This window comes from Macrobrachium rosenbergii, chromosome 22 (assembly GCF_040412425.1).
Source record: "Macrobrachium rosenbergii isolate ZJJX-2024 chromosome 22, ASM4041242v1, whole genome shotgun sequence".
Classification (NCBI taxonomy): Eukaryota; Metazoa; Arthropoda; class Malacostraca; order Decapoda; family Palaemonidae; genus Macrobrachium; species Macrobrachium rosenbergii.
In genome coordinates this window covers 12,308,138-12,336,126 of record NC_089762.1, presented here as the reverse complement: position 1 = coordinate 12,336,126, position 27,989 = coordinate 12,308,138, and the positions used below count along the sequence as shown (strand labels likewise).

The following is a 27,989-nucleotide window of genomic DNA, read 5'->3' as shown; positions in this document are numbered from 1 at the left end:
AAGGACAGACATGTGCATTACTGATATACGAGAGAGAGAGAGAGAGAGAGAGAGAGAGAGAGAGAGAGAGAGAGAGAGAGAGAGAGAGAGAGAACTGAGGTATGTTTACAATAAAGCCTAATACAGTAATACACACATTCTTACACTATTCTGTGTAGATTTTATGCTACAGTATTCTCATTTATATTTTTGCTGTATTTTCTCATTTTCTTTTTTCAGTTTTACAAATCAAAAGATAAATGCAATCATCTCCATAGAGTATGTACATATGCACACACTCATTCCATGCTGTTGGTGAACTTGGCAAAGCCTGTTTGGTGTTGTCTTGCATACATATGAAGTTCACATTTTAAATATTCTTACGGTGAATAGAGATGAAACATCAAGTCATAAAATATTCTCTTGTGTACTGTTATTTGTGATAATCACACTTAGAGTCAATTAAACTTGTAATAAAAATGGTACAGTAAATCAAGTAAAACTTCCTGGAGTGTTATGTTTATGGTACAGGAGAATCTGGAAGCAAGATTTGTGATTTTGAGGGATTTTACTTTCACAAAAAGTATGTTAGTTTACCTTTGTATACCTGTTTTACATTTACTGTATGTACAAAAATAAAAATAATAAATTCATTAATAAATTAATTTCTTTTGGCAAGTGAAAAATTATTTTCCTAATTCTTTCAGTAGTAGGCTCAGTCAGCTGATTCTGAGAACACAAAAATTACAAATGGTTAAAAGTTAAGTATACCTTAGTTTTACCAGACCACTGAGCTGATTAACAGCTCTCCTAGGGCTGGCCCGAAGGATCAGACTTATTTAATGTGGCTAAGAACCAACTGGTTACTTAGCAACGGGACCTACAGCTTATTGTGGAATCCGAACCACATTATAGCGAGAAATGAATTTCTATCACCAGAAATAAATTCCTCTAACTCTTCATTAGCTGGCCGGAGAGTCGAACTCGGGCCTAGCGAGTGCTAGACCACTACTCTACCGACTCTCCTAACAAAGAGCTAATTACAGATGGTGGGATGATCATTTTTTTTTATACATATTATGATGATAATATATCCATATAATAATATGGTATAAATGGATCCTGTAAGTAAAATAACAGTTTCACTACCATTACCTTTATCTTAAATACAGCTGCAATAGCCTATTTGACTGTTACACCTGGGTGAGCCTAGTCCACAGTTCACACATAGCCTACACATTTTTATCTTGTGTATGGTAATGCAATATGGTAACAACTGATAAGGAAGTTGCTGTATAAAAATACATTAATGGTCATAAAACCATGGCAGGCTGTGGGTAAATAGTTAGGCTATCAGCCTATTGAAGTGTCATTTACTTGGGAGGGAAAAAGAAGGGATTGCATTTTTTTCAAAGTGTATTTATGCAGTATATTTTGTTACCAATATGGGGAAAAAAGGTAGGTAATTGTCTTTTGCATAAATTTTTCAGTTTTAGGTGTGATGGTTGATGTTTATAGGGTTACTGAGTGTTTACAGTTATGTGGTACTGACAAAGGTCAGGTGAGGAAGGGTACGGAGTTGCCCTTAAGCACTAGATTTTTACTCGCCATTATTTGGATTTTGCCATTATCCAGTGGACCCTTGGATCTGTTAATCCACATAAATGAAGGATTACTGTACTGTATATATATATATATATATATATATATATATATATATATATATATATATATATATATATATATATATATATATATATATATATATATATATATATATATATATATATATTTATATTATAATTATTATATATATATATATATATATATATATATATATATATATATATATATTTCAAAAAATTGTGAAAAACTGCTCTCAATGATTGGCAATGGTGTGCGGTCTCAGGAAGTGTTGGTAACACTGCTTAATCACATAAACAGACTGAGAAAGAGCTTAGGGCAAAGGGAGGCCAGGAAAAGTTTCCTAGTTAAGGGGAGCGCCATGGGTAGGAGTGGCATTAAGGCTGTTTAAAGAGAGATTCACTCAGAGAAGGGTTGTTTAGGAAGGTGGGTGGCTGGGGAAGGAATTTTCACAGCTTGGAGGGGGGGGGTTGGAATGCAGTGTGGGACGGGTGGAGAGGGGTAGGCAGGTGTTTGATTTTGATGGAGCTTGTTTTGTTTTGTGTTTTTTACATTTATTGCAGTACTGTACTGAAACATAATGAAATACATCAAAAACAATGCAAAAATAGAGAGAGAGAGAGAAAGGTATTGCACATGTTAAATTCTATAACACACACACACACACACACACACACACACACACACACACACACACACACACACACACACACACACTACTTCCCTATTTTATTTTTACACTACAGACACCACCCTACTTACGAATATTCAAGTTATGAACATTCATAGATGAGAACAGAAGAACCTGTTCCTTTAATTTCTTCCCTGAATATCCAGAGTATTCTCGTGATTAACTACCAGGTATTATTCTTACAATCACGGAATACTCGTAAAATATTCCTATATATTTTTATCTTCCCGTTTAACTCTGTGATGAATTTCCATTTTCTATATTTCTCATGTTCTGTATTTAATATGTATTTTTGTCAATAGATGGCGGTGTGCATTGTTTATTTTACGAACTTTGAATGCCAGACGCTGCTCCTCCTAAATTCTCTCCGAATTCATAACTTTCAAAGCATGGAAAAAATACCAAATTTTGAGTATTGCTCGAATCTAAATCTTATTACCTTTTTACCTTTCTGGCATCCAAAATAATTCCTTATAATACTGCATGATTTAAAAATGCAGTGAAAATAACAATTTATGATTCCCAAGTCACCTCGGGAATGAAAACATAAAAAAAAATGCATTACATATTGAAAACCAACTTAGGAACAAATCAAGATATGAATGGCCGTCCGGAACGTAACTCATCGTTCGTAAGTCGGGTGGTGACTGTATTCTCATTTTATTTTGATATGTGTCATAATTTTCACTGGATAAGAGAGGAAAAACAATAAAATTACAGCCCAAAAGAGACAGAGCGACATTCGACATTCCTTAGCGAGTGCACTACCCTTTGGTTGAGGGAAAGGGGGTCGAGTAATAAATTGCTCAACGTGTTGCTAACGTCTATGACAAAATTCATAACAAAATTTGCATTGTCTTAATATTTTACTGTGAATGTGAACTTTTATCAAGTGATAAAATATTCTCTTGTGTTCTGTTATGATATGTATGATAATCATATTATAGTTAACTAAACTTGCAGTGAAATAAATCGAGCAAAACACAAAAAGGAAGAGAGAATTAGTGATACCACGCTAAGAAATACATACATGCAACTCATAACACGAACGAACACTCACTTACACACAGTGAAAGAAGTAGACAGAGACAAGGAGTGAGCTTTCGCGATTGTTATTGGATTAAAAGCGCGACTTCGCCTAACATGTCATGAAACGTCACCTTGTTAATCACTTTTTACTGGCTGATACAGGTACGTCATCAGTTTAATAGCCTATGGTAGAGGGTGCGTAGGTTTGCAAGCACTCACTCCTGCCACAATAATGTACCTCGAGCATGTTGCTGTCATTGCAGGTCCTGCTAGTGTTATGTATGGTGCTGTGTATCTTTTGTATATGGCCCCACCTCAGCAGAATTGAGGCAGGATGGTCTATGTCACAGATCATGGATGGGAACAGCATTGCACGGTCAATCTTGCATGCTATCAAGAAACAGACTTCAGGAAGAAACTTTTTAAAAATCTGACCGTCATGCAGGGCAACCTCCAAAGGTAAATGGTAGAGAAAAAGTATTTTATGTTTGTATATTTTTTTTATTTTTTGGTACAATGTATTTTGAAGAGTTTGGGAAAAATGAAAAAGAAAGGGTTTGCTTGTTTTGATTACAAAAGATGTATTTCAAAGACTGCTTGGGCAAAATGACAAAAAAAAAGTTTGCTTTTTTGTATACAATGTATTTTAAAGATTGTGTCGTATAAAGGGTTTGGGCAAATAGAAAAAAAGAGTGCTATATCTTGCAGTGTAGCCTACTGTAATACGTGTTGCGTATATAAAAAAAAAGTTCACGTACTTTTAAGTGTATTTATAGAGTATACAGTGGTACCTCAACTTACTGGACAGTTCGGGGGTCTGCCCGTCTGTTAAGTAACGAAATCCGATAAGTAACGAAGACTGGCCATGACCTACACGATCGGGTACCATTGGGCCAATCCGCATAACTTACAGTGCAGCGTAGTTCCATATACAGCACTGTACAGCTTAAACTAAATAATATTTTATAATTACCACTCAATTTGAAATACTCAGTTACTAATCATTCGAGTCTAGAGATATATCTGCAAAACCAATTTCTTCTAAATACGTATGTGCCCAGAAACTGTACCCTACTTATGCTTACAAGAAACGTGACTGTATTTAAAATACTGGATACAAATATACAAAAAAACATGAACGTTGTTTTTTAAGGATAACCCAAGATTCTCTGTTAAAAAGTCAGAGGGAGAGAGAAAGGGGCGTTCCTAGACATTTTGGGGCTCCGGGGGCACCGTGGCCGGACATTTGGCCTACGGACATCTGGCCGACGGACCTTTGGCCGACGGATATTTGGCCGAAAGGACATTTGGCCGACGGACATTTGGCTGAATGGACATTTGGCCGAATAGATATTTGACCGAAGGACATTTGGCCGAAAATGTAGTAAACGTATCTACTGTTTGTCACATTATGTGTTATGTGTTCGAAAATAGTCTATCGTAACTATGAGTTCACTATTTCGATTGTTAAATTGCTAACTGCCATTCTCAGTTCACTATTTCAATTGTTGAACTGGGTAACTGCCATTTCCAGCTCAAACAGTCTAAGCCAACCACGTCCAACGACACCAACGCTATTAGTTCACTATTTCAGTTGCTGAAACCAACAGTGTTTGTAACTTGCCTCATCAAAGATACATTCGCTGGTTGGTTAGAAGTTGTACAGGTAAGTTAACGTTTTTTTTCCAGTGTGTGCTACATACATACATACATACATACATATATACACATATACACACACACACACATACACACACACATATATATATATATATATATATATATATATATATATATATATATATATATATATATATATATATATTAAATGGTTACTATTTACAGACCATGGAAATCATACCAACGATACGAGGAGGAAGAAAATTATTGCTTGATGGTTATGCCTACATTGTTGATAAAAGAAAAGACAGTGCAACATACTGGCGATGTGAACGTAAAGGAAGATGTGGTGGGCGATTAAAGACACAAGACGACATTATTCAAGAAGCTAGTGATCACACATCCGCCTCATCCCGCACGCAACCTGTCATTGAAAACTGTGAATAAAATTAAAGAAAAAGCCAAAGATTCGGAGGAAGCAACGTCGACGATAATACATAACTGTACTAGTGATTTCCCACTTAATGCTGCAGGTGTTCTTCCTAAAAAGGAAACTTTATCAAAAATGGTGCGCAGACAACGCACGGTACCAGACGGAGACATTTTAACTGATGACCTACGTAAAACAATTAGAGGGGAAGACTTCGTCATTCATGATAGTGACAATCTGCTAATTCTCTCAACGCCCCGAAATTTAGAACTTTTAGCTCTGAAAGAACACTGGTTGTGTGATGGAACTTTCGATTCTGCCCCATTAGGCTGTCAATTATATACTGTGCATGTTTTACTGGATGAGTGCCATACAGTTCCTGTAGCATACTGTGTCGCAAGGAACAAAAACCAAGATGTTTATGATACAATTTTTAGAACCCTCAAACAGGTAAGGCCAGATCTTAATCCGGTTTCAGTCACTATTGATTATGAAAGGGCAGCTCTCAATAGCGCCACAGCATTTTTTCCAAACACAAACATTTATGGGTGTTTTTTCCATTTCGGACAGTGCTTGTGAAGAGAAATACAGCGCTCAGGACTACAGACTTGGTATAATGATCCGAAAAATGCAATCATCGTGAAGTCTTTTTAGGCTTTGGCATTTGTGCCAGTTAGCGACGTTGCTGACACCTTCACTGAATTAGTCTCATCGTTGGATGATGAAACTGATGAAATTCTATCAGGGTTTCTTGGCTACTTTGAGGCGACATGGGTTGGTGTTGTTCAACGTGGAAGAAGACGGAAGCCATTATTTGAAATAACAATGTGGAATACTTTCGAGAGAACCGCACATGGCCTTCCACGGACTACAAACTCTTTAGAGGGATGACACAGAGCTTTTGAACAAAGAATGGCAGTCACCCACCCATCTATTTTCCGTTTAGTGACGAAGATAAGGAAAGAACAAGCAAACTGGGAGCTAACAATCGAGATGGTCAATTCCGGAGTTGCACTGAGATCTTCAAAGAAGAAGTACCAGATCTTGAATACAAGGCTCATGTCTCTTATTGCGAAATATGAGGAATATGAAAAAATAGATTTTTTGAGAGCTATTGCGCACAATCTTTAAAGAAATAATCTTACTGTTTTTTTATGATTTTTCTGCAATAAACATAACATCTTTTTAATCAAATGAATTTTACTACAATAAACTACTTAATCTTACTGTTTATTATTATTATTATTATTATTATTATTATTATTATTATTATTATTTTGCAATAAATATCTTTTTAATCAAATTGATTTTACTACAGTAAACTTAAAGTACTTATTCTTACTGTTTTTTTATTAGTTTTTTCCTGCAATAATCATCTTTTAAATCAAATGAGTTTATTACATTTTCGGCCAAATGTCCTTCGGTCAAATATCTATTCGGCCAAATGTCCATTCAGCCAAATGTCCGTCGGCCAAATGTCCTTTCGGCCAAATATCCGTCGGCCAAAGGTCCGTCGGCCAGATGTCCGACGGCCAAATGTCCGGGTACCGGGGGCACAGTCCCATTTGGGGCCCCTCATATGGGATGGGAGGCGAGCGAAGCGAGCCAAAGCAGCTGGGGGGGGGGAGGCGCTGTAAGTCCCCTGGGAAAATGTTTAGAATATGAGCAATTGCAGGATCATTTTAAAGGCACTTGTAAATGCAAATTTCAGAAATTTTATTTCTTAAAACTAGGTATACACTGAATAATTGAAGATCCACTTCATATATATATATATATATATATATATATATATATATATATATCCTCAAAGGATAATTACGACCCCTATAAGCAGTAATCAATTGCCTTAGATCGGCCCTGCCCTTACCCCAATCAACGTTACCCACCCTCCTCCGATCCGTATGAGAAGGTCTATAATGGGCTCTACGACTGGGTGGCCCCCGGAGAGCCCTATTTCTTTTAAATAACATATTTGTTACATTTTTGTTCACAAAATTGGAAACTGGGGCCCTTTAGTGGGCCTCAAACTTTCGGGTCCAAATATAAATGGGGCCCTTGACCATTTTGGGGCCATTGGATTTAGCTTGTCCTGTCATAGCAGCAATGGTTAAATTTCGCATTTTGGGGTCCCCCCTTACTTTGGGGCCCGGGGGCGATTTCAAACAGCCCTCCCCTCCCCCCTCAGGAACGCCACAGAAGGCACCCAAACATTTAAGTGCGTAGTTCATCCTAATGTGATGTTGACGTGCACCTATATCCTGTACACACTCAAACATACTGAAAAATGTTTAACACTACATTACTGTACTGTATTAAGATCAGCAGTGTTGTACTGCATTCGGTACCATGAATCAATAAAAATAATGTACGAGAGAGAGAGAACAGTGGGTTCACAGTATGTGCATATTGTTTCTAACATGATGCTGGTGTACGTACTAAAACACGTGCACATACACATAAAATTACTGTACATACAGTACAACAGTAGGTACATTTGCATCACTGAAACTGTGACTGCATGCAATTACACTTAATTTAGCCAATCATCTCAGCATTTTTTTGCATGTGACTGTGAGAAGAACAAAGAATGACGTCACTTAAAAAACTTTTTACTCGTAAATTTAACAATGCACTGCAAGTCATCATATTGTACATTAAATTTAGTAAAAAATTTTCACAAGATAAATAACCTAACGTACTTTCATTGCAAATGCAAACACAAGCTAGTACTGATAAGAGAGCAGTTTCTTCACTGGGCAGACAACTGATGCCGTATGACTGAATGAAGCACACAAACAGCCGGGCATGCTGGGTCACTTACCCTGGAAACAAAAGACCCACGATCACAGGCTCAGGCAGAAAATCTTCAGTCGTGCGTGTGCATGCATTTGCTGACCTTCTACCCTCACAGGGGCAAAGAGGAAAGCATTGTCACGTGTGTTCGTTCATCGTCCACCCACATAGGCGTACCTAGGAAAGCGTTGGTCACGTGTATCTGCTCATTCTTCGTTTGCTCACTGTCCACCCTCACTGGCACACCCAGGGAAGTGTTGGTCATGTGTGTGTGTCCGTTCGTTTGCTCACCATCCACCTTCACAAGCTCAAACACGAAAGCCTCGGATGTGTGTGTATATTTGTTTGTTCACTGTCTGATATCCCTACCTACTTAGTGGATTGTCCACCCATGATGAGAAGTCGTCTGCTTGCACACGCCCATTCCATCGTCTGATAACCCTATCATACTTATTGGACTTTCCCACCGTCTTATAACCCTATCATACTTATTGGACTTTCCATTAAGTAAAAAATAAGTTCATTATTGTTAGTGGAAACCAGTGAGCCTGCCAGACAACTAAATCTGCTAAGCTAAGGTCCATTCAGTCGAGGTGCCACTGTATTTTGTTACAAATATGGTTAAATAACCTAGCTAGTTGCCTTTGACATCAATTTTTCAGCTAAAAGAGTGATTGTTGTTGTTTTAAAAGCATATTGAGTGTTTATGCTCATGCGGTATTGACTAGGTAGGGGGAGGAAAGTTATGGAGTTGTGGAGTTGTTGTTGAACACCCACGTGTTTTTTGCTTGCCCTTATCAAGATTTCACCCTTGTCTGACAGGGCCTTGCCTCTATTTAATCTGGATAATCGAGATATTACTGTATGAGACCCTTTTTTTTTTTTTAAAGATGGACATAAAAATCTAACATAAAATTTTTACCTATGGTACAGAAAAATTTTGGGCATTTAAACAAAATGTTATTCAGTAGACTACAGTATAGACTAAATCAGATGACTTGCTGATGTTCAGGATTTCAGAGTCCTGCAGACCTTACAAGCACAGGAAATTAGTTAGGATATATGACTGGTAGGCAAGATCAGGAGGATTCAGAGCACTGCAATTAGTGATTGAAGGATTAACTTAAAAATGGGAGTGAACAGGGCAGCATTTTCACTAAGATAGAATTATTGGGAACTTTTGTTACAAGGGCCAGAAATTCTTTTCTAACAAGAGACAAGGTCAGATTACAACATTTCGGTGGCATTTTCCCCAATTATGTCTGGTTGTAGACAAAGAAAAAAAATCTTTGTAAATCCAACAACCTCTGAACCTTTGGATTTCAACAGTCTCATACCTAGGAGTCCCACTTCCCTGCAGAGTAGTTACAAATAGGGTGGAGGTCAACTTTTGTAGCACCGTAGATCTAACCCCAGCAAGATGGAAATGCTTCTCCAAGTTCTAGCACCTTTCCTTGAGTGCACATCATGGAAGAAGTGTAATAATCGAAGCAGAAAAAAGACATCCAATAAAATAAGTGAACCATCCCAATAGAGCTTCACCTATGGTATATAAAAGCCACAGCAGAATTTTTGTTTTTCTGATAATCAGATAGAGCTCCCATTGGTGGAATGAGTACCATTTGCTGTAAAGCAAAGTATTAGAACCTTTCACAAAGTCTAATTATTACCTTGCATTGTGGTTTACTGTATATTAGCCTTTAGCTTTTTGCAACAGATTTGAATAACCTGTTTCAAGGTTGGAAACGGCCAGTAAAACACTAGCATGACTAGCAGCAACTCCCAAAGCAAGAAATACATTGTCGCACCCTAGGATCAATGGAATATGAACAACTGGTGGTTCTGATCCAGATGTGGACCTATCACACCCTAGGATCAATGAAACATGAATAACTGGTGCTTCTGATCCAGATGTGGACCCCATGAAATCTGTCATCTGATCTGTACTCACATTCCACAATAGCCTCATTATCAGATTTGTTGTCGAAGACACTGGAAAAAAACACCAGCATTTGTAAAGATGCCCATGGCCTCCATTGTTATCAAAACCACATGAATCTGTTTGATGATCAAGAGCAATCAGATATAGCCCAATTATTTCATGAGTGATTGAAAAAGAAGGTAGAAGACAACAAATTCTTTCTAATGTAAAATGTCTCCTCCCATTTCCCTAATTCTTTCTTGGTCACCTATCCTTTCCATTGTCTACCACAGTCCCCTGGAAAAAGCCAGAAAGGAATTTTGTTGTTGTCATAAAACCATCACTTGAAAGACTATTGAATGAAGGAAATAGAAGAGTACATAGGACACCACTTTTTACTATGGCCAATGGTTCTAGTCCTGTATACATTTGTCTGAAGAAAAATTTTCAATGAACAGATCTTGTTGTAAATTGAGTAATGCATCCAGTTGATTGGGTATATTTGACTGGATATCAGGTTGTTTGTATGAAGCTGGTTATGGGTAGATACAATAGAAGAAAGTTGGTGGCAATTTTTCAGCACTGATGCACCCTACCAAGAGTTTTAAAGAGCTCTTGATTTTTGCTTTCTTTAGTTTTTTCTCAAAACATGACTTGTTGACCTTGAAAATGAGATATTACCATTTGATGATGACTATGTTCAAATAGGAAGTATCAAGTAAAGAGTGAAGCATACAACATAACTCAAGTGAAATTAGTCACCCTCTACCATGCATTTAACACTCAGTAATTTTGAGCATGAGATAAAATTTGGCAATATTTGTTTGTTGCTTCCAGCAATTGCTATTAAAAATTGAATGTAATCAAGCTAGAGTTAGATATTGTTTGCAAGGTCTCAACATCTTCAGAGAGGATATTAATGTGAAGCACTTCTGAAGCTTTTCTGTCACTGTTGTTCTATCTTAATGTCGGCAGTTTATGAGAACAGTCTTAAAATGTGCTCTGAGAAGTAATTTAATTTGTTTGACAATGACTGCAGTATTACCTTGACCATCATTGGGCAATTTGCTGTTAGGTCATATCCCGTAAGTTCAGTAGGGGATTACTGTGATTCCACTTGTACCTGAACCTCTTGGAGTTGTGTGTAGCAATGTCTTGTAGATCATCTACATCTTATTGCACAGCTGCTGGAGTTTTATCTGTTCGATTTCAGTGTAAATCTGTAATGTGCCTTAAATCACCACACTTTCTTGAAATTCTCTAACTGGATTGTCATTTGTACCTAATGATAATTCAATTACTATCCTGATGACTGTTTACAGTCTCAATGCGTTTTCTTTTTCCCAAAATGGGAATCTTATTCCATGATGACTTTTAGTAGCCAACTTCCTTGTTTCTAAAGAGTCTATACACAACAAACAACAACAACAACAACAACAACAACAACATAATAATAATAATAATAATAATAATAATAATAATAATAATAATAATAATAATGATCCCTTAGATTCTTAAGTAGAGTGAATTATGATTCATGTGGCAAGAAAGGTGTTACAAACCATGTTCTGTTCCTGCTGAATAACGAATGCCTGTACAGATGCAAAGAAAACTTTGTTTCTTGTTAAAGACAGTCTGTAGAAAAGTAAGACTTTGATAGGGGTAAATTCATAGGGTGTTGATTAAGGAAGTTATTGGGAGTGCTTCATCTTCATTGTTTCTGACCCTCTTATACAAGATCCTCAGAAGATGATGAGGTTTGTCTTTATAGGATCTTGACTGATAGGAAGTGGATTTTCAAAGAATTTGAAAAACCTTCACCGAATTATTAAATGACTTACTTTGTCAGATGCTAATCTAATACGTAATCCATTCTACAGCTTGGAACTGTATGAGGTGATGAGCAGTAATTATAGTCTCAGAGGGAAGTAATGCCAATTTCCTTATTTGGTGACCTTCTTTACAGCTTTTTACAATTATTCAGAAAATAAAACACATTATGCCATAACCAAATGGAAATGGAACCAAATAGGACAAAAAAGTTCCTAGCTACACTGTCTGAAAAGTGAGTACTTACATATTGTAGTGCACATTTAGATGATTCAAATAAAAACATATGAACAGAGCAATGTGGCCAGACCTTTTCTCACTGCCATTCTTAAAATGCCTCATTGCATTAAGGTAAAACTATAATACTAATGTATAAAATGTTCACTGGAACTTGGGTGAAGTTTTGAGTTAGCCAAACATTTTTGCCAAAATCAGAAAAATCCCTTCTAAAGAGTGAACTTGTGGTTTCAGTTGTACAGCAGCAACTTAGAAGTATGTTCTTGAGAGTGGAGATACATTTCTGCCCCCAAGAAAATAGAGCCTACAAAAATAGAGTAGACAAGACCCTAAAGGCAATCCCAGACTCCCTTTACTCTAGCACTGTGGTGGCTAGATGCACAGGAGAGAATTAAGAATTGCACCAGTTCCTGATCACAGAGTTCATCTTGCTGTTGCCTGCCTGTGCCAGACAAGCCCTTGATCTTTTCAACACCCCATTGGGGGACACATCTGCTAGTGCATCCTGGGATGAGCTTGAATCTTCCTCACACTGCTAAAGTTTGACACCAACAGGAAGCCAAAGAAAGATGACCTCGTCCAAGGAGATTTGGTTGTGATGTCTCCTGACTAATAATTATCTGCACTGCCCTTCCTAACCCTGAAGGTAAAACTATGGTGGACCTTCTGAAGAAGGCAGACAAGTTGCTGGAGGTTCACAACACACTGCCTATGTCATCTGCAAGGCCAAGGATAACCATGAAGATGACAAACAAACCAATACTGTGTACAGGATGCTGTGCATAACACAATAAAAGAAGTCCCCCCAGGTGCCTATACCATGCATCTATCATGTATGTTTGGCAAAGCAGACAGGAAATGAAGCCCTCCTTGCAGCTGGAGAAAAATAAGCAAGGCAACCACCTAAAGAAGCATTGGTGATTGCCACAACACCAACAGATGCCTGTTCTACCAGTTTCTACTTTGTTGACAGTGCCTCCAGCAAGAAGTTCCTGGTGGACACAGGTACCTTCAGGTCCATACTGCCAACATCAAAAGACGTTTGCTGATGACTACCAGACACCCAGCTGCAACTACTGGCACCCCCATGCCATCATACAGCCAACAAAACCTTGTCTTCTACATGATTGGATGAAAATAGAGGAGGGAATCATCTCTCCCAACATACAGATGTCCCTACTCATTGCTGACTTCCTCAGCCCAGTCCAAGCAGATGCCCATCTCATCGGTAGGCCTTATGGCCTTACACAACCTACTCCAAGAATCCCCCAACATTTTCTGCACGGGACTTAGTCAGGCTCCTTGAGTACCTGCTAAACACAGCACCCATCATCATATAAAATAAGAGGTCCCCAGTCCACTCCAAGTTCTGCTGCCTGCCGCCAGAGAGACTACTCTCAGCAAAGAGGGCCTTCATGGAGATGGAACGGATGGGCATTTGCCAGAAGACCAGCCCACTAGGTTCATAACTGCCTCTGGTCAAGAAACCGGACAGCTCTGGCTCCATTGTGGAGGCTACACTCACCTTAACCTCTGTACGAAGCCTGACCACTACCCCCTTCCCAATATGGCGGACATTGAATTTACCCTCCAAGGGGCAAGATTCTTCTCTAAGTTCGACCTAATGAAGGCATATTTCCAATTTCCAGTTCACCCTAAAGATATCCCACAAAGAGTGATCAGTGCAACTAACGACCATCCAGTGAAATATGTATACAATAAGGTTTTAGTAAATTGCCTATCCATGTTATACTGCATTCCATATCTTAAAATTATTATTTACATCTTTGTTTTTCACCATCCTCAAGTATGATATGTATCCATGATAATTTGCATCTAATTTCTTATTTAAGCTACAATGTATGTACCTTTGTTTTAAACTAGCCCTCGCAACTCAGTACCATATCGGCACCATGAACACAGAGCTTAGTAATGGTGTGGAACAGTCACTATTTCACTGCCAAAACAACTATTTCCTTTCTGAATTTTATCTAAAATTATTCGTACTTCTGTGACTTAATATCATTTCAGCATCTCAAATGGTATCTATTTAGGTATGGGTGTGGAACGGTGGAACGGTCACACATTTTCTTTATTTTTTACCTCTCCAGCTGCATTACAAATTAAAACATGTAAATAATTGATTGACTGATTTATGGTTACTAAAACTGACAAAGTTCCTAGCCATTGTATAAGCACAAGTCATTCCTTTTTATTCCATTTTCTTTGACATTTTGAGGAGGGAGCTTTATAAGCTCTGCGCTTAACTGCCAAACCCAGATTTAACCAACAAGTTTAGCAGCCAATCACAGAGCATCTTCTTTGACATATGTTTGTGCATCATTAGCATCATCTGACTCACCTGATTCAGGTCGCCACCGTGCCTACTATTGTTAATACATTTTCCTCTGCACATGCTATTTCAAAAGCACATCAAATTTCGACAATAAACTAGTGTGTTCTGAGCATCCTATGTATTAGGTTTACAATATCAGTGTCTGTCGTCAAAATGTTGAATACATGTTTATGGAACAAGTTTAAGGCTTTGTACCTGTCTAGCAAGCCTCCACACAACAGATAACTCTTACTCTCGAATGGAAAAGAAAACAAAGTTCAACAGTGGATTCAAAAAGGGTTAAAATGCAGCAATAACAAAGAAAAATAAATTAATAAGAGGTTGCTCAAATAAATAAGCCAATAAAAGCTAAATAAATGAAACAAAATAAACGATAGCGTGCCTGAACATACACTCAAACACAGAAACTGAAAAGGGTCAATGCAATGACCCAACGGTAATGAATAAAGGCATAGGCAACTCCGACAACTATGCCCATCAATACTGGAAGGAAGGAATACTGATCACTCCCAACTATCTCGTAGGCCATTACTTTCAATCAACGACTGAGAGGTTGTGAACTTAAAAAAAAAAAAATCAGTTAACATGATATTCTCATGAATCAACGGCTTTCATTATTTTGCTTTATCTCTGACATAATCTGGCACTGGTCTCGCATTCCGCTATCGTAGCATAATATAATAAGATCTTTCTTTTATGTGAAATGAAACCCTAAGCATTTGGAAAAGCCAATTGTTCTGAAAAATGAAACCCTAAGCAAGCATTTGGAAAAGCCTGTTGTTCTGACATGAAACGAGTGAGTTTTCAATCACGGAGCTGAAGGTAGTGCAAAATATCATGACTGTAATGAAGCGGAATTGTTGGGGGGGAGGGGGGCACAATGAGTGACGTGGTTACTAGAACGAGTCTAGGAAGGAAATTAATGTATTCCCAAATATGGTGCACCAAGTCACAAGGGCCAGAATGGACATGTAAAAAGCTCAAAACTAACATAACACATCAAGAAGTCAAATTTTAATGATCTAAAACGAGAAATGGCACCATAAAGATCCGATCCTATATTTACAAGAAACCACCACCTATACACGATGGTATAGTTTTTTAGTCTAGCAGTTGGTTGTCATCTCTATCTCAGTCCTCAGAACTTCAAATTTCAAAAGACTGCTCGACAGTCAGTAAATTAAAAACTCAACAACTAAGGCAATTCTCAACTGGTGCCAATAAGATTTTCTATGTTTTACAGTCATACTACCACAGCGTTCTTGTCTTTTCCGAAATATTAACTAAAATTTATTGTATCACATTATCAATGTTAGTGCAGTCTCTCTCTCTCTCTCTCTCTCTCTCTCTCTCTCTCTCTCTCTCTCTCTCTCTCTCTCTCTCTCACACACACACACACACACACACACACACACACACACACACACACACATATATATATATATATATATATATATATATATATATATATATATATATATATATATATATATATATATATTATATATATATATATATATATATATATATATATATATATATATATATATATATATATATATATATATATATATGATAGTACATTTCTGGATATGTCATCTGACATTAGGAAAGAAGCTGGAAGACAGATGCTCCGCTTTATTCAGCAAACCAGAACCAGTATTAATGATATAAACGCATATGCTACTAATTAGCCCTATGCATTTCGGCCACATGTCTACTATATCAGCGATGGAAGGTCCTGCTGATGATGTAGCAGCCATAATGCGCGTTTCAAAACCTGTATTTCCACGGGGAAAACGCCTAATATGTTTAAGTCTTGTGAAATAACATTTATTTTCCTTGTGTTTTTCCATAGAATTTTTCATGTCATGGGCACTTTTAACACTAATTTATTCCAAGTCCCAAATGCTGTATCATAGCCATGAGCTATGTATTTTTACCAGCACGATAGTAAGCAAGAGAGAGAGAGAGAGAGAGAGAGAGAGAGAGAGAGAGAGAGAGAGAGAGAGAGAGAGAGAGAGAGAGAGAGAGAGAGAGAGCCTGACTGACCGTAAGAAAGAGAGAGCAAGAGGTAAGTGCAAGTTGTGACGAATACCAAAGACTACACTAGCACTTACAAGGGTCACCAAAATTATACATTTCTTCCTCACATTCCTCTTCAATATTTTCACAGATCTTAAAATCTGGCACTCTTATCAAGAATCTTTATAACCCACTGTTCCTTCCTTATTCTGGTTGTTTTGTAAAATCCTCATATCTTTAAAGCAAATCTACGTTTGCGAGTCAATACTTTTAGGAATGAGTTCAAAATTTCAAAAGCAAGATCCAAAAAGTTCAGGTGATAACTGTTTTTTTAAGTTTCACGTCTCTCGCAACTGTATCCAGTAATCTATCCTGAAGTACGATACTGGAATTAGTATCAATATAAGTTATTATTATCATTATTGATGCTTGCGTCACTACTGTTGCAATAAAGCAAATTTCAAATGAACCTAAAATTCATCTACAAATCATTTTGGTTATTTCAGGTATAAAAATTACTATAATGATAAAAGTCCATTGTCGTAATTCTCCAGTAACACACCGCTGCTTTTACCGTTTATCTACGTTTATTTTTACACAAGGAAAAAATGGGATAGGAAAATATACCCAAAAGCCAAACCTGGAAAATGGATATTTTACATATAATATAAATCAATATACTTACAGAAGCCAGTCCACGTCGAGAAAAATCAAATAGCGAAGTTCTACTTTATCAAAGAAGTTAAAAACTACAATACAATGGTATTTCAAAGGAGCCTTGACTCAATGCAGTAGTCTAACTTACGACATCTACTGAGTACAATACGGTTGCTATTGCATGACTCTAGTAATATTCACTGCAGCTCTAATCAACACAAGCATACGGGCTGAATCCAAGGCTACAATAGAACAGTGTCACGAAATACCATGAGCAGCATCAAATCCATTGAAATGGACAGGCCAGGCATAATTAACCATGGAGGACAGCCACGGGTGGATATTGGTCAAGGAAGTGCCACTGTAAGCTGGCGCTGCTGGAGCTCCTCCCTCGGGGGCTTCCGCTTCCTATTGACTCGCAGATTGTTTCCATGCATGAGACAGAGATGGCATGCACATGCACACGCGGAGGATGTGTGAAAAATGGAGGAAAAATTATGCATTAATGTCATGGGTCATACTTCACTTGCAGGCAAAACAAATGTTATAACCAAGGGGGAAAACGGGAGGCGAATGCACAATTCTTGCACCATTACATCACACGGAACATTAAAACTCAGAATTTGTGATTTTGTTTTACACATCTTACCAAGCTGAACCAAAAGCAAACAAATTTTACAGTAATGCGCCTTATCATTTTCTTCACTAGTTAACAAATCCCTCAGTCAGCTCCGAAAATATGTTGCACTTACTGAAAGAAAGCCTAAAATATCGTTCATGATGTTTCAGCCATCCAGTAATAGAATTCTTCCTTACTGTAACTAGATTGTGAAAGTTTTCCCTGAGGATTCTACATCATCAGCTGTTAGGCATAAATAATTTTTTTTATTTGAAATTATGCTCAATTATTCAATTTTTTCTCACCTGAGCTGATTTTTCTCATCCCAGTGTTTCTCAAGAAAACAAAGTACGATTATTTTCAATATAAATTTATTGCCACATCTTAGTTCCACTGGGCTAACTTGAATGACAACTTAAATTCACTGCGGTTTTGAAAATATGCCAGACGCATGGCTGGTCATCTTCATACTCCACTTGGGATGGTAATGCAACACTAATACTGCATGTCGCAGTAAACGCACATTTCGGACAAGCATAACTTTTGAAAGTGCTTTTTACTAACGTTAACCGAGTAGGGGTGGCAGGCATCGCGTAGGCTACCGTTCGAACACTTGGCTTGACCGTGGATACAGGTTCAACGTACACATGCGCATCCTAACCAATACTATCCACACACACACACACACATAATGCGTTCGTGTGAATATGCAAACTGACTCCTTACTTTCCCTGAATAGAATAAACAGTGTTACAGGTTTTTAAAATTCTTCCCTTAAGCTACTATAAGAATAAAAGACATCGTCAACAGAATCAGGTTCCGAATAAATATTTCTTTACATGCTTTATTATTCATTTAACTTTTTCTGATAACAACTTAAGATACTTTTACGAACCATTCAGGTTCTCCAGGCACCCATACAACGCTCCACAGAAAGAAAAAAATGACTTACAATACAGCATTTGTATGCGAGTATTGTATATAAAGTACTATACACACATAATCTACATACCGAACACGAATACAGAATAAATATAAACACAATCACCGTGCAATGTTTAATTATACAGTAACACTAACAACCGGTAATACGTTATTTATAATGCATGCTGTAAGCCATATCTTCTTGGCGATGTTTCACCATTTCACAAAATTCTACCAAGCAGGAATGCATGCAAGCGCAACGGGAGGATCATGCCCATTTACCTTCTGCCACATCAAACCCCTGGAACTTGACTGGCTGGCAGTAGTTGACGTAGGAAGAGAGGACAGGGTGGACGTGGGTGGTAGCGCCAGTATACTGGTAGTAGAGGAAGGCTCGCTCCTCAGCCGTCAGGGGCTTATCGTCCTCTAGAGAGGGCTGCGACACAGGGGTGGTGATGGTAGTGCACGAGTTACTCTACATGGGACAGAGAAGGAGACAGAGGCTGGAGAGGTGAGGTGAGACGAGAAAGATGGATGGAGTGGTGGTATACTAGGATGGTGAGCTAAATAGCTGGAGAGCGCTAAAGGGGAGGGGGTGGGATGAAGGCAGGCTCGTGTCTTTATAGCCTTTCAGGTGACAGGTAACATCTGACTGAAATTTGATTCTGAGGGAGTAATACTTAAGCAGGCAGGGAATGAATGGAGGTTATGATACATACTTTACATTGATTTACTTTCAGAGGTCCATATTACAGCTGACAGATGACCACATGCTTAACATAATCAATTTCACTTTGATGAGCCATATTTTGGAACGATAAACAGTATCCAGTTACAGATTCCACAACTATGAGAAATTAGACACACAAAATTTTCAGAAGTCATATTAATAAGTCAGGCAAAAAAAAAAAAATGGACATAAAATGCACATGTACTGAAATATACATACATAATATTTCTTGGAGACGATTAATTCATAAAAATAATTTGTATTTTTCTGACGTGTTTACTGCCGACACTTACATTGCACAATGTGGGTGATAAGTAACTGTTTGCTGTCAAATATTTCATTCTCAGCTGAAGATGATTATTTGTCTTTGAAAGGTCGAAAGCAGCAAGGCAAATCTAAAGCAAACACAAAATAATCAAAATAGCTCAGGCACAAGGAAAAAGCTAGTCATAATCATCCCAGGAGCACCTGAACTTAAAATGTCTGAGAGCTGCAAATCTGAACGTGGCTAGGAACATTTCTGTGTCGCACGAGCAAGTGGTAGAGAGCGAGAGGTGTGCAAAGCATTTCAGCATCAGGCCTTCTTCTTCCACGGTGAGCATTCGCAACTTTACTGAGGGGTACTTAGCATTCACGTGGATTCATGATCTTAAAAGTGTAGGTTTCTTTTATCACTAATGATGATCCTCAGCAAGGGGTCTCATACTTTGACACGGATAAGATGAAGAGTTCAGAAATTTGAAGCGAAAATGGGGAAGCCTAGAGGAAGGTCTCAAATCTAGAGGTAGAAAAGGCAGATATATGAAATAAAGGCAGCGTTTTCTATAATTCTAGCTGTCATACTACTGTAATTATCATAAAAATCTCACTCACTTTAATCTATATTAATTTATTTTTCATATAAAAAGTACTGTCAGTCATCACAGACAAAATACGGCCAGAAATTAATGGAATGTAAAAGAGCTTATTTAAACAACTTCGAGCAAATTCATGATATTTTTAATGAATAAAATACAGAATAATTTAGATCCGTAGCTTGTGAATTTTCAAAAAACTAACAAAAAGGAATCGAAAACAAGTTTATAAAGACGTAAATAACTTTTATATATATATATATATATATATATATATATATAATATATATATATATATATATATATATATATATATATATATATATATATATATATATATATATATATATATATATATATATATATATATATATATATATATATATATATATATATATATAATAATGTGAAACTCAAAGACCAAAGCTTTGATAAAAGAGCTGCACCTTCACATATGCTTTGCATACCATGACGTTAATTTTCCAAAACTAACCAATGCTGCGAACTGATTAATGCATTCCCAATCGTTTGTTTTACTATACATCTGATGTGTACAAAGAAATTCTAGTCTATACAAACACGGAGGCAAATAGGATCATAAAACTTCAAAGCTATTTTCTAAGCATGAATTTATCAAACTTTTTTGGTAGACGAAAAAAAAGCTTTTCTAAGCATGAATTTATCAAACTTTTTTGGTAGACGAAAAAAAAGCTTTTATGTCTTTATATTCGTTATCATGATTCTTTCTCAAACCTTATAGTTCCTGTTGTCAAGACTGAAAATCGCGGAGATGACTTGAACTTGAATTGATCGAGGTGGGCCATTCTATCTAAACTCTGATTCTATTGGTCTGTTAGATCAACTTGGGCTATTTTCATCCAGTTTCTTGTCCCTCCAAAACACACAGGAGTGAACTGGTATTTTGACAAAGATAATACTAAACTCTCACCATGAATTCCAAACTGTTGGAACTTCAAATTTTTTCAGTGTTAATGAAATTATTCCTTTGCTGATTATAACAGCGAAATATGTCCATATCTTCGAACTGAATAACAGTCATTCCTGCAAAGCGATGACTGATAGGAAAACATCTACATACAGATCGTTTCTTCTGAAACAAATAATATCTTCTATGGTAGGATCATAATTAAAAAAAAATAAATAAAAAATAAAATAGAAAGGTTGTTCTAAGGACAAGTCAACCGTCCTGTAGTTAGGCCGCATTAAATCAAGCACCCTCAAATCATTAGGTTAGGGCTCTTAGCTGCTGGGCAACCACCTCTGCTCTGTGATCTTGCATGAGCTCATTTGGTTTTAGTTATCCATGGAAATACAATTGCCTCCTCTACTCCCTTTCAGAGTAGCCTAATGGTAACTTTTTAGTTTTTCATTATTATTATTATTATTATTATTATTATTATTATTATTATTATTATTATTATTATTATTATCTATCCTTCTCCAAGTATACGTGATTTACAGTTGACTTATAAGTTATGTTATTTCTTCGTAAGCATTAGAAGTAATTTGTCATTTTGATACGAGGCATTTTCTTCTACAGTGCAGCAGCTGAGCTTGGTTTAATCAAAGTTCCAGCATGCCCTCATGTGACCTAATCTAGGCCACAAGTCCATATTACCCAATCCCTGTGTGTAGAGAACGTAGGTCAACACTAACACTTATGTTAAGTGAATATACAAACTTCAACCACCAGCGAATGTCAAGTTGGAGAAATAAATCAACGTAAGAAATTTCGTCAGAATCTTTGATGTTTTCAATTGATTTAGTTATCAAATTTTTCGAGAACTGCAAGTTATTAGAGAAAATTTTAATTTTGTTATTGAAGACAAACCCTTTGGGCCATTCTCTATGAGAGTTAAATATTTTCTTCGGAGGTCTGGTTAAACTGCTTGGTAAAATTAACAAGCATGTCCTGCAATATGTAAGCACTACTAGTTTCAGACTAAGACCATATATTCTCCTAGTAATGATATTCATAAGGCAAGGCTTTCCTACTATTATAAGCTCTTACTCAAACCATTAGATTGTATTGTGAGTAGGATGTTGAAAATTTTTTTCCACAATAATACCTACTTCGCCTTAGTTTTTTTTAAGAGACATTTTACTTTCACCTTTCCCTGGGGGGTCCGGTGGTTGGTGGTTATGCGCAAGTTATTTAGGCACCTCTGTCTCTGTCGCTTCACTGGTGTGGCTGTATTTTGGGATATTCTTGTATTCGACTCATAGTTTTTTTTATTGTCTACTGAAACAACACGCATACTGCCTCCACTTCTTATTCCCTGGTAAAGATAGACTAAACAGAGAGACCAAATGGCTTAGAAGAAAGTTAACATAATGGTAGAACTGACTTCGGCTAAAAAGGAATTCATCATGTTTTAAAATAGCTTAAATCTTCATGCATAGCCTTTGAGTGATTATATAAACATACTCAAATAACTTAAAATTCATCTAAAAATTCTAATTGACAACAAATAAACAGGTACTTTTTATATCATTTGTATCTCATTTGTGGCAGAGTTTGTTCATAGGAACTTACCTCTCTAATTTTACCTTCCACATGAATGACAAGAAGTCATTGTACAGTATTAACAAAAGTAATAAGTACTTGAATACTGTACACTTCCATGTGCCAAAAATGTTTTTCTTTACTCTTGTCTGCGCTTAAGGAAACTAGCAAAATATATATTGTAAATGTCCTATTCATGAAGGCCAAGATAATTTTTTCTCTCCATCTGAGTAAAAGTTACCCGTCAAATCGAGGGTAAAGACCAAACTCACGGTTTATGCAGTCTCTGTTCACCACGAGGGATTTTCCTTGAGTAGCTGGCATATCTGAGTTTTGTCCCATTTTATCCACTTTCAGGATTGAGAACAACGGGGCACTATAAGTGTTGGAAGGATAGTTGCCTCAACATCTAGGCTTTTGGAGTAGGCAGATTTCTCACTCCCCCAGACTCAGTCACTAGAAATCACTTCATAGTGAAAAGGACCAAGTGCTCATCATGGGACAATTGGAACAAACCAACCATTAAAAATACACATGCTCGACTTCCTTTTCAGGAACAAACTATTTCAGTCATCTCAGTTAATACTGTTTCAGTGACTAAGTTAAGAGATTCTTTTTCTGCTCATCAAAAGCAACAGACTTACCTGTTGAGTAAACTTCATTCCGAGCTACCTTAGTCTACTCATTCAAAGAAAACAGCAAACATCCCAGCATTTGTATTAGTAATGTACTTCATCTTTCAGTTTCCGTAAGTTTGCTTAGTAAATCTCTTTCCCTTGTTCTTTTCACTTAACTGTTTGCCGAGGCAGGTCTTGTCTTTTTCAGCTTCATTTTTAGGTAAAAGGTAACCATGGAAAAACTGCTGAACTTGTCTTCTGACAACAACCTTTCATCTACTGGCCTGTATTGATAGTGTGTCTTTTTATCACTTACGATAGAGATTACGAGTTTCTTGGATTCTGGGAGAGGTAAAAAAAAACTCACATCTTAAAAAGCTTTTGGGAGCACATCTCAAAAAGACACCCTTTCCCTGGCAACTTATACTATACCCAAGAAAGAGAAGTTTTATTTTTCAAGCACCCAAAGGATCAGCCAAGCCTTTTCTCAGTTAACTCTGTCTGGAACATGACTGAAGTCAATAGAGGACACTACATGGGGCATCTTTCTACTATAGACACAACTTGGCCAAGGAGAGTTTTTAGAAGACAGATGGCTTTCTTGGTAAAATGGAACGAGCCAACCAGTCCCAATTTCACGAAAAAAAAAGGTCATTTTAAATAAGTATTTCAGGCAGTTGATGAAAATTTAACACCACTCCTGCTCCTTTTGACTGTTTACCAGATTGGCAGATGAGGTGTAGTCCATCCTTCTGATAATAGTTCTCTCTCAAAACTTCACTTTCATTTTTTACGTGTTCCAAAGGCGTTGCTCTTGAATTTTAATTTACTAAGAAAATAACATTATTCTGTTCCACTGATATTCATGTGTAAATTTAAGTGAACATATTTGGACTACCTCATTCATTTTAGTGAAACAATGGGTCACTGCCTAAGGCTAGCTAATTACAGTAAATTTTTCTTCAAACAATATCAATATTCGTCAGTAAGAGTTCGGAGATTATTTTCCGACGTTTTTAAATTAATATCTGTGTATCCTGTCATTGTTGTGCTATTTATCTATTAAACTTTGCTCTAACTTACTACCCTACTTATAAAAGATTTTGTCTCTTGTGGATTCTTTTTATGACATAAACACAGCCCCATATTCTACATGGATACCAGGGGCCATCTGCCACTGCCTGCAAGGTGCTAGACTCATTCCATAGCCTAAACAGAGCCAGGCACTACGGTCCTCAGAACAGCCGTTTATACATTCAGAGGAATACCAGCGTTAGAAGATATGGATATAAATGCTAACTGATCAGCGTCATGAACGTACTGTACTCCTATGTTGACTGAGATTCGAGTTGTTAGGCATCTAACCTTTAAATGGAAAGATGTAGCAAGTGTTTTGGAAGCCAGTATATACATATATATGTATGTATGTATATATATAAATATGTCTATATATTATATATCATATACATACATATATATATATATATATATATATATATATATATATATATATATATATATATATATATATATATATATACATGTATACACACACACACACACATATATATATATATATATATATATATATATATATATATATATATGTATGTATGTATACATACATACATACATACAGTATATGAACATTGTACAGACAGCGACTGGATGAAAGCAAAGCAAGGAAAGCAAAGTACTAAATTCACGGGGAAAAGGAATTCGTACTATTTGAAGCATTAGTTGGTTTGTTCACTGAATTATTCAAGGCATGCTTATACTGGTTACTTAAGACCATAATGTCTAATAATGGCATTTATTAAGCGTGTGTAAATAGCACGATTTTTCTATTGACCTGAAATCTGAAGAAGCTAAAAATATAGCTTTGCAATGCATAACAGTTTATATGTGGATGTTGCTAAGAAAATGAATGTTTTCTCATAATATACTCTCAACTAAGTGACAGAGTAGAAAAAGTGGTTTCTCATTTATTTGTTGTGCTTAAGTTTTTGTTGGGGAAAAATATTACTTTAATATTATAAAGAATACCAACATCACTATTTCCGTTGGTTTTGAAAATTCAGATATGCTGGGCATTTCAGATGCTAAGAAGGAGAGTGAAAATTGAGAGATATCTCTGTTATTGTACGTGTCGACAATAAAATATGAATATCACAGGAATTCTGCAGACTTTGATAAGAAAGATCACATAGAAAACACCTGCATACTCGAAATCATTTCAAATTATTTGCCACGTTACCCTGTTAAACGTCCACAACTGAATGAAGATGTACTCTTTCTTTATGCCGACACATTCAATAGCCTAAACCCGCCCAGGCTCACCTTGGTGTCCTTTGGAGGGGCTGCTTGAGAGGCGTCCTCTTTGGCATCTTCATCATCCACGAGATCTAACTGCCCTTTGAAGAACAATTCCAGTTCTTGCTTCTCAACTTCTGGCTTGAGACGTTTGTTCTTGATAAGAATCTTTTTCTTGAGGAGACTAGGAGGCGGTAGAGCTGACCCTGGAACCAGCTGTCGAGTTTAAGGTTGGAGGTTAATCTAATATAAAAAGAACTTTCGGAACCGAGACTGATATTTAACTTCTGAATCAAGATGCTAAGCTCATGCGTCTCAAAAAAGGTGACTTTAATCTTGCTTTTTCCAGTCTTCTCTCTGTTAAGATTTCACAGTTATACAACATAAGAGTATAAAGAGCAAAGACCTTACATTTAGCATCTTTCTTTACTTCTGTAAAACAAATACTTAGTCAAACAACTGAACAAGCTAAACCAACACAACAATTTACTGAAATGAAACCCATACGAACTATGTTCACTGATGCGAGAAAGACTCACAGATTTGTCTTCTGAAAACTTACGGGATAATCAGGCAGTGGCTCCTTCATCAAAAGGTCTCCGAACAATTCATCACAGTATTTGGCAAGTTTGTATTGTTGCTTTTTGCAGCAATGGTTCTCAAAAGAAAGGATAATAGGATAATCTGAAGTGACGAAGGCGCAGTCTCGGATGGCCATGATAGCTTCCTTGAACAAGATGTCAGTGCACATAGCTTTACCGTGAGTGATGATGGGTTCTTCGTCTTCGCCTTTCCCATCCCAGCAATCAAGTTCAACACATCTGCCAATAAACTGCCACTTGAACAGAATTCCATGGGAACTGAATCAGGTAAAGAGCATTATCTGAGTAACGACTCCAACATTCCCTACGATCAAAGCATGATTTTAATGTCCATATGTGATGACAAGATGTCGTTTCATAAACTTGCCCTGAATTACATGTCATGTAAAGCATAAAAATTATTTTAAGGTATGGTTTCTAATAAGCTTTTCAGCCATGCTTTCATGCGCAATATAAGAAAACATGTAGTATATACAAATCAGCTACAGAGAATGGAACAAGTACAAGGATGAAAGCTGAATTCACATTAATGTTTGTTCTTAGAGATTGTATACAAATAAAAAATAAGAGAAACATTTTCACCTGCAGCCAGCAAGCAACGTCTGTCTGTACATCTCAGCAGTAGATTTACCGCCGAACTGTCTACCAGATAGATAGGTGTTATGAGATGAATTGATGTAATAATGAGAAAGTGGCTGGTCCATATCCTGATAGATATCCAAACGATCTAGGAATACAGGTGCATTCTCATCAGACATAAGGTAAGCCAAGAAGCCATCTTTACTGAAGCGCTCTGTTGGGAGAAGAAACAATCGTGAAATTTCATAAAAAGAGGGAGAAATTTCACAATTGGGAGAGAGAAAACCCTCATAAAATAAGTTCTGTCACAATCTTAATGAGTTCCATATTGATCAATGCCGTGGATCCCTTTGTAAACTGCTTGAGTGAGTTCAACCTGTAGCGTTATTTATTTTCTACAAATAACACACGCAGAAAATTCAACGTGTTATCAACAGAAAATTATGATTAAAGATTGATGACACCCAGAAGAGAGAGTAAGGCAAAAATTCATACGTACTGTTATCAACGTTTTCCTTGTTGGGCTCGTGAGCTGTGATGATTTCCAAGCATCTCTTTTCGTCGTAGAGCGGATACAGGATTTCATTGAGGTTGGGGTCCCTCTGCTTCTCGTTCATGAACGTCACCAGCTGATTTATGCTTATAAATTCCGTCTTGGTACTGAAATTAGAGATAAGATAAAGCCAGATGATGATGTGAAACATTTCAATAGAAAACATTGATGCCACATTGTAATTTCCCCCAAATTACCCGATTAACTCATGCTTTCAGCGTCCATTTTCTTACAGGAATGGTAATCATGAACTGAAGCTATTACAGAGAGCACAGTGAAGTCAGACTGACTAATATAAATGCTTCATGTCAGTTCAAGATTTATTATTTGTAAAATCATTTTCGAAAATTCAAGACAAAATAACTTCTGAATTTTTATATCTGACACTTACTTCCAAAATACAATACATAGGTTTGTTAACGTTCGAGTGAACACTACCTCGAAGTACAGTTCAAG

At 36.8% G+C, this 27,989-nt stretch overlaps 1 protein-coding gene across 10 annotated transcripts in view; it reads right to left on the bottom strand.

Moving 5' to 3' along the window:
- Positions 1-27,989, bottom strand: part of norpA (no receptor potential A) — a 699,095-nt gene that overhangs the window by 44,085 nt on the left and 627,021 nt on the right. For 6 of the 10 annotated variants that reach the window (XM_067124206.1, XM_067124207.1, XM_067124216.1 and 3 more), the window contains 5 exons: positions 27,480-27,640; positions 26,984-27,194; positions 26,362-26,620; positions 25,827-26,015; positions 19,041-19,233 (listed from right to left, as the gene is read on the bottom strand). In XM_067124206.1, the coding sequence (XP_066980307.1) occupies positions 19,041-19,233; positions 25,827-26,015; positions 26,362-26,620; positions 26,984-27,194; positions 27,480-27,640 (1,013 nt within the window). Of the gene's footprint in view, positions 1-17,484; positions 17,624-19,040; positions 19,234-25,826; positions 26,016-26,361; positions 26,621-26,983; positions 27,195-27,479; positions 27,641-27,989 lie in introns of all 10 variants that reach the window. The other 4 variants (XM_067124212.1, XM_067124213.1, XM_067124215.1 and 1 more) reach the window with 2 other exon arrangements.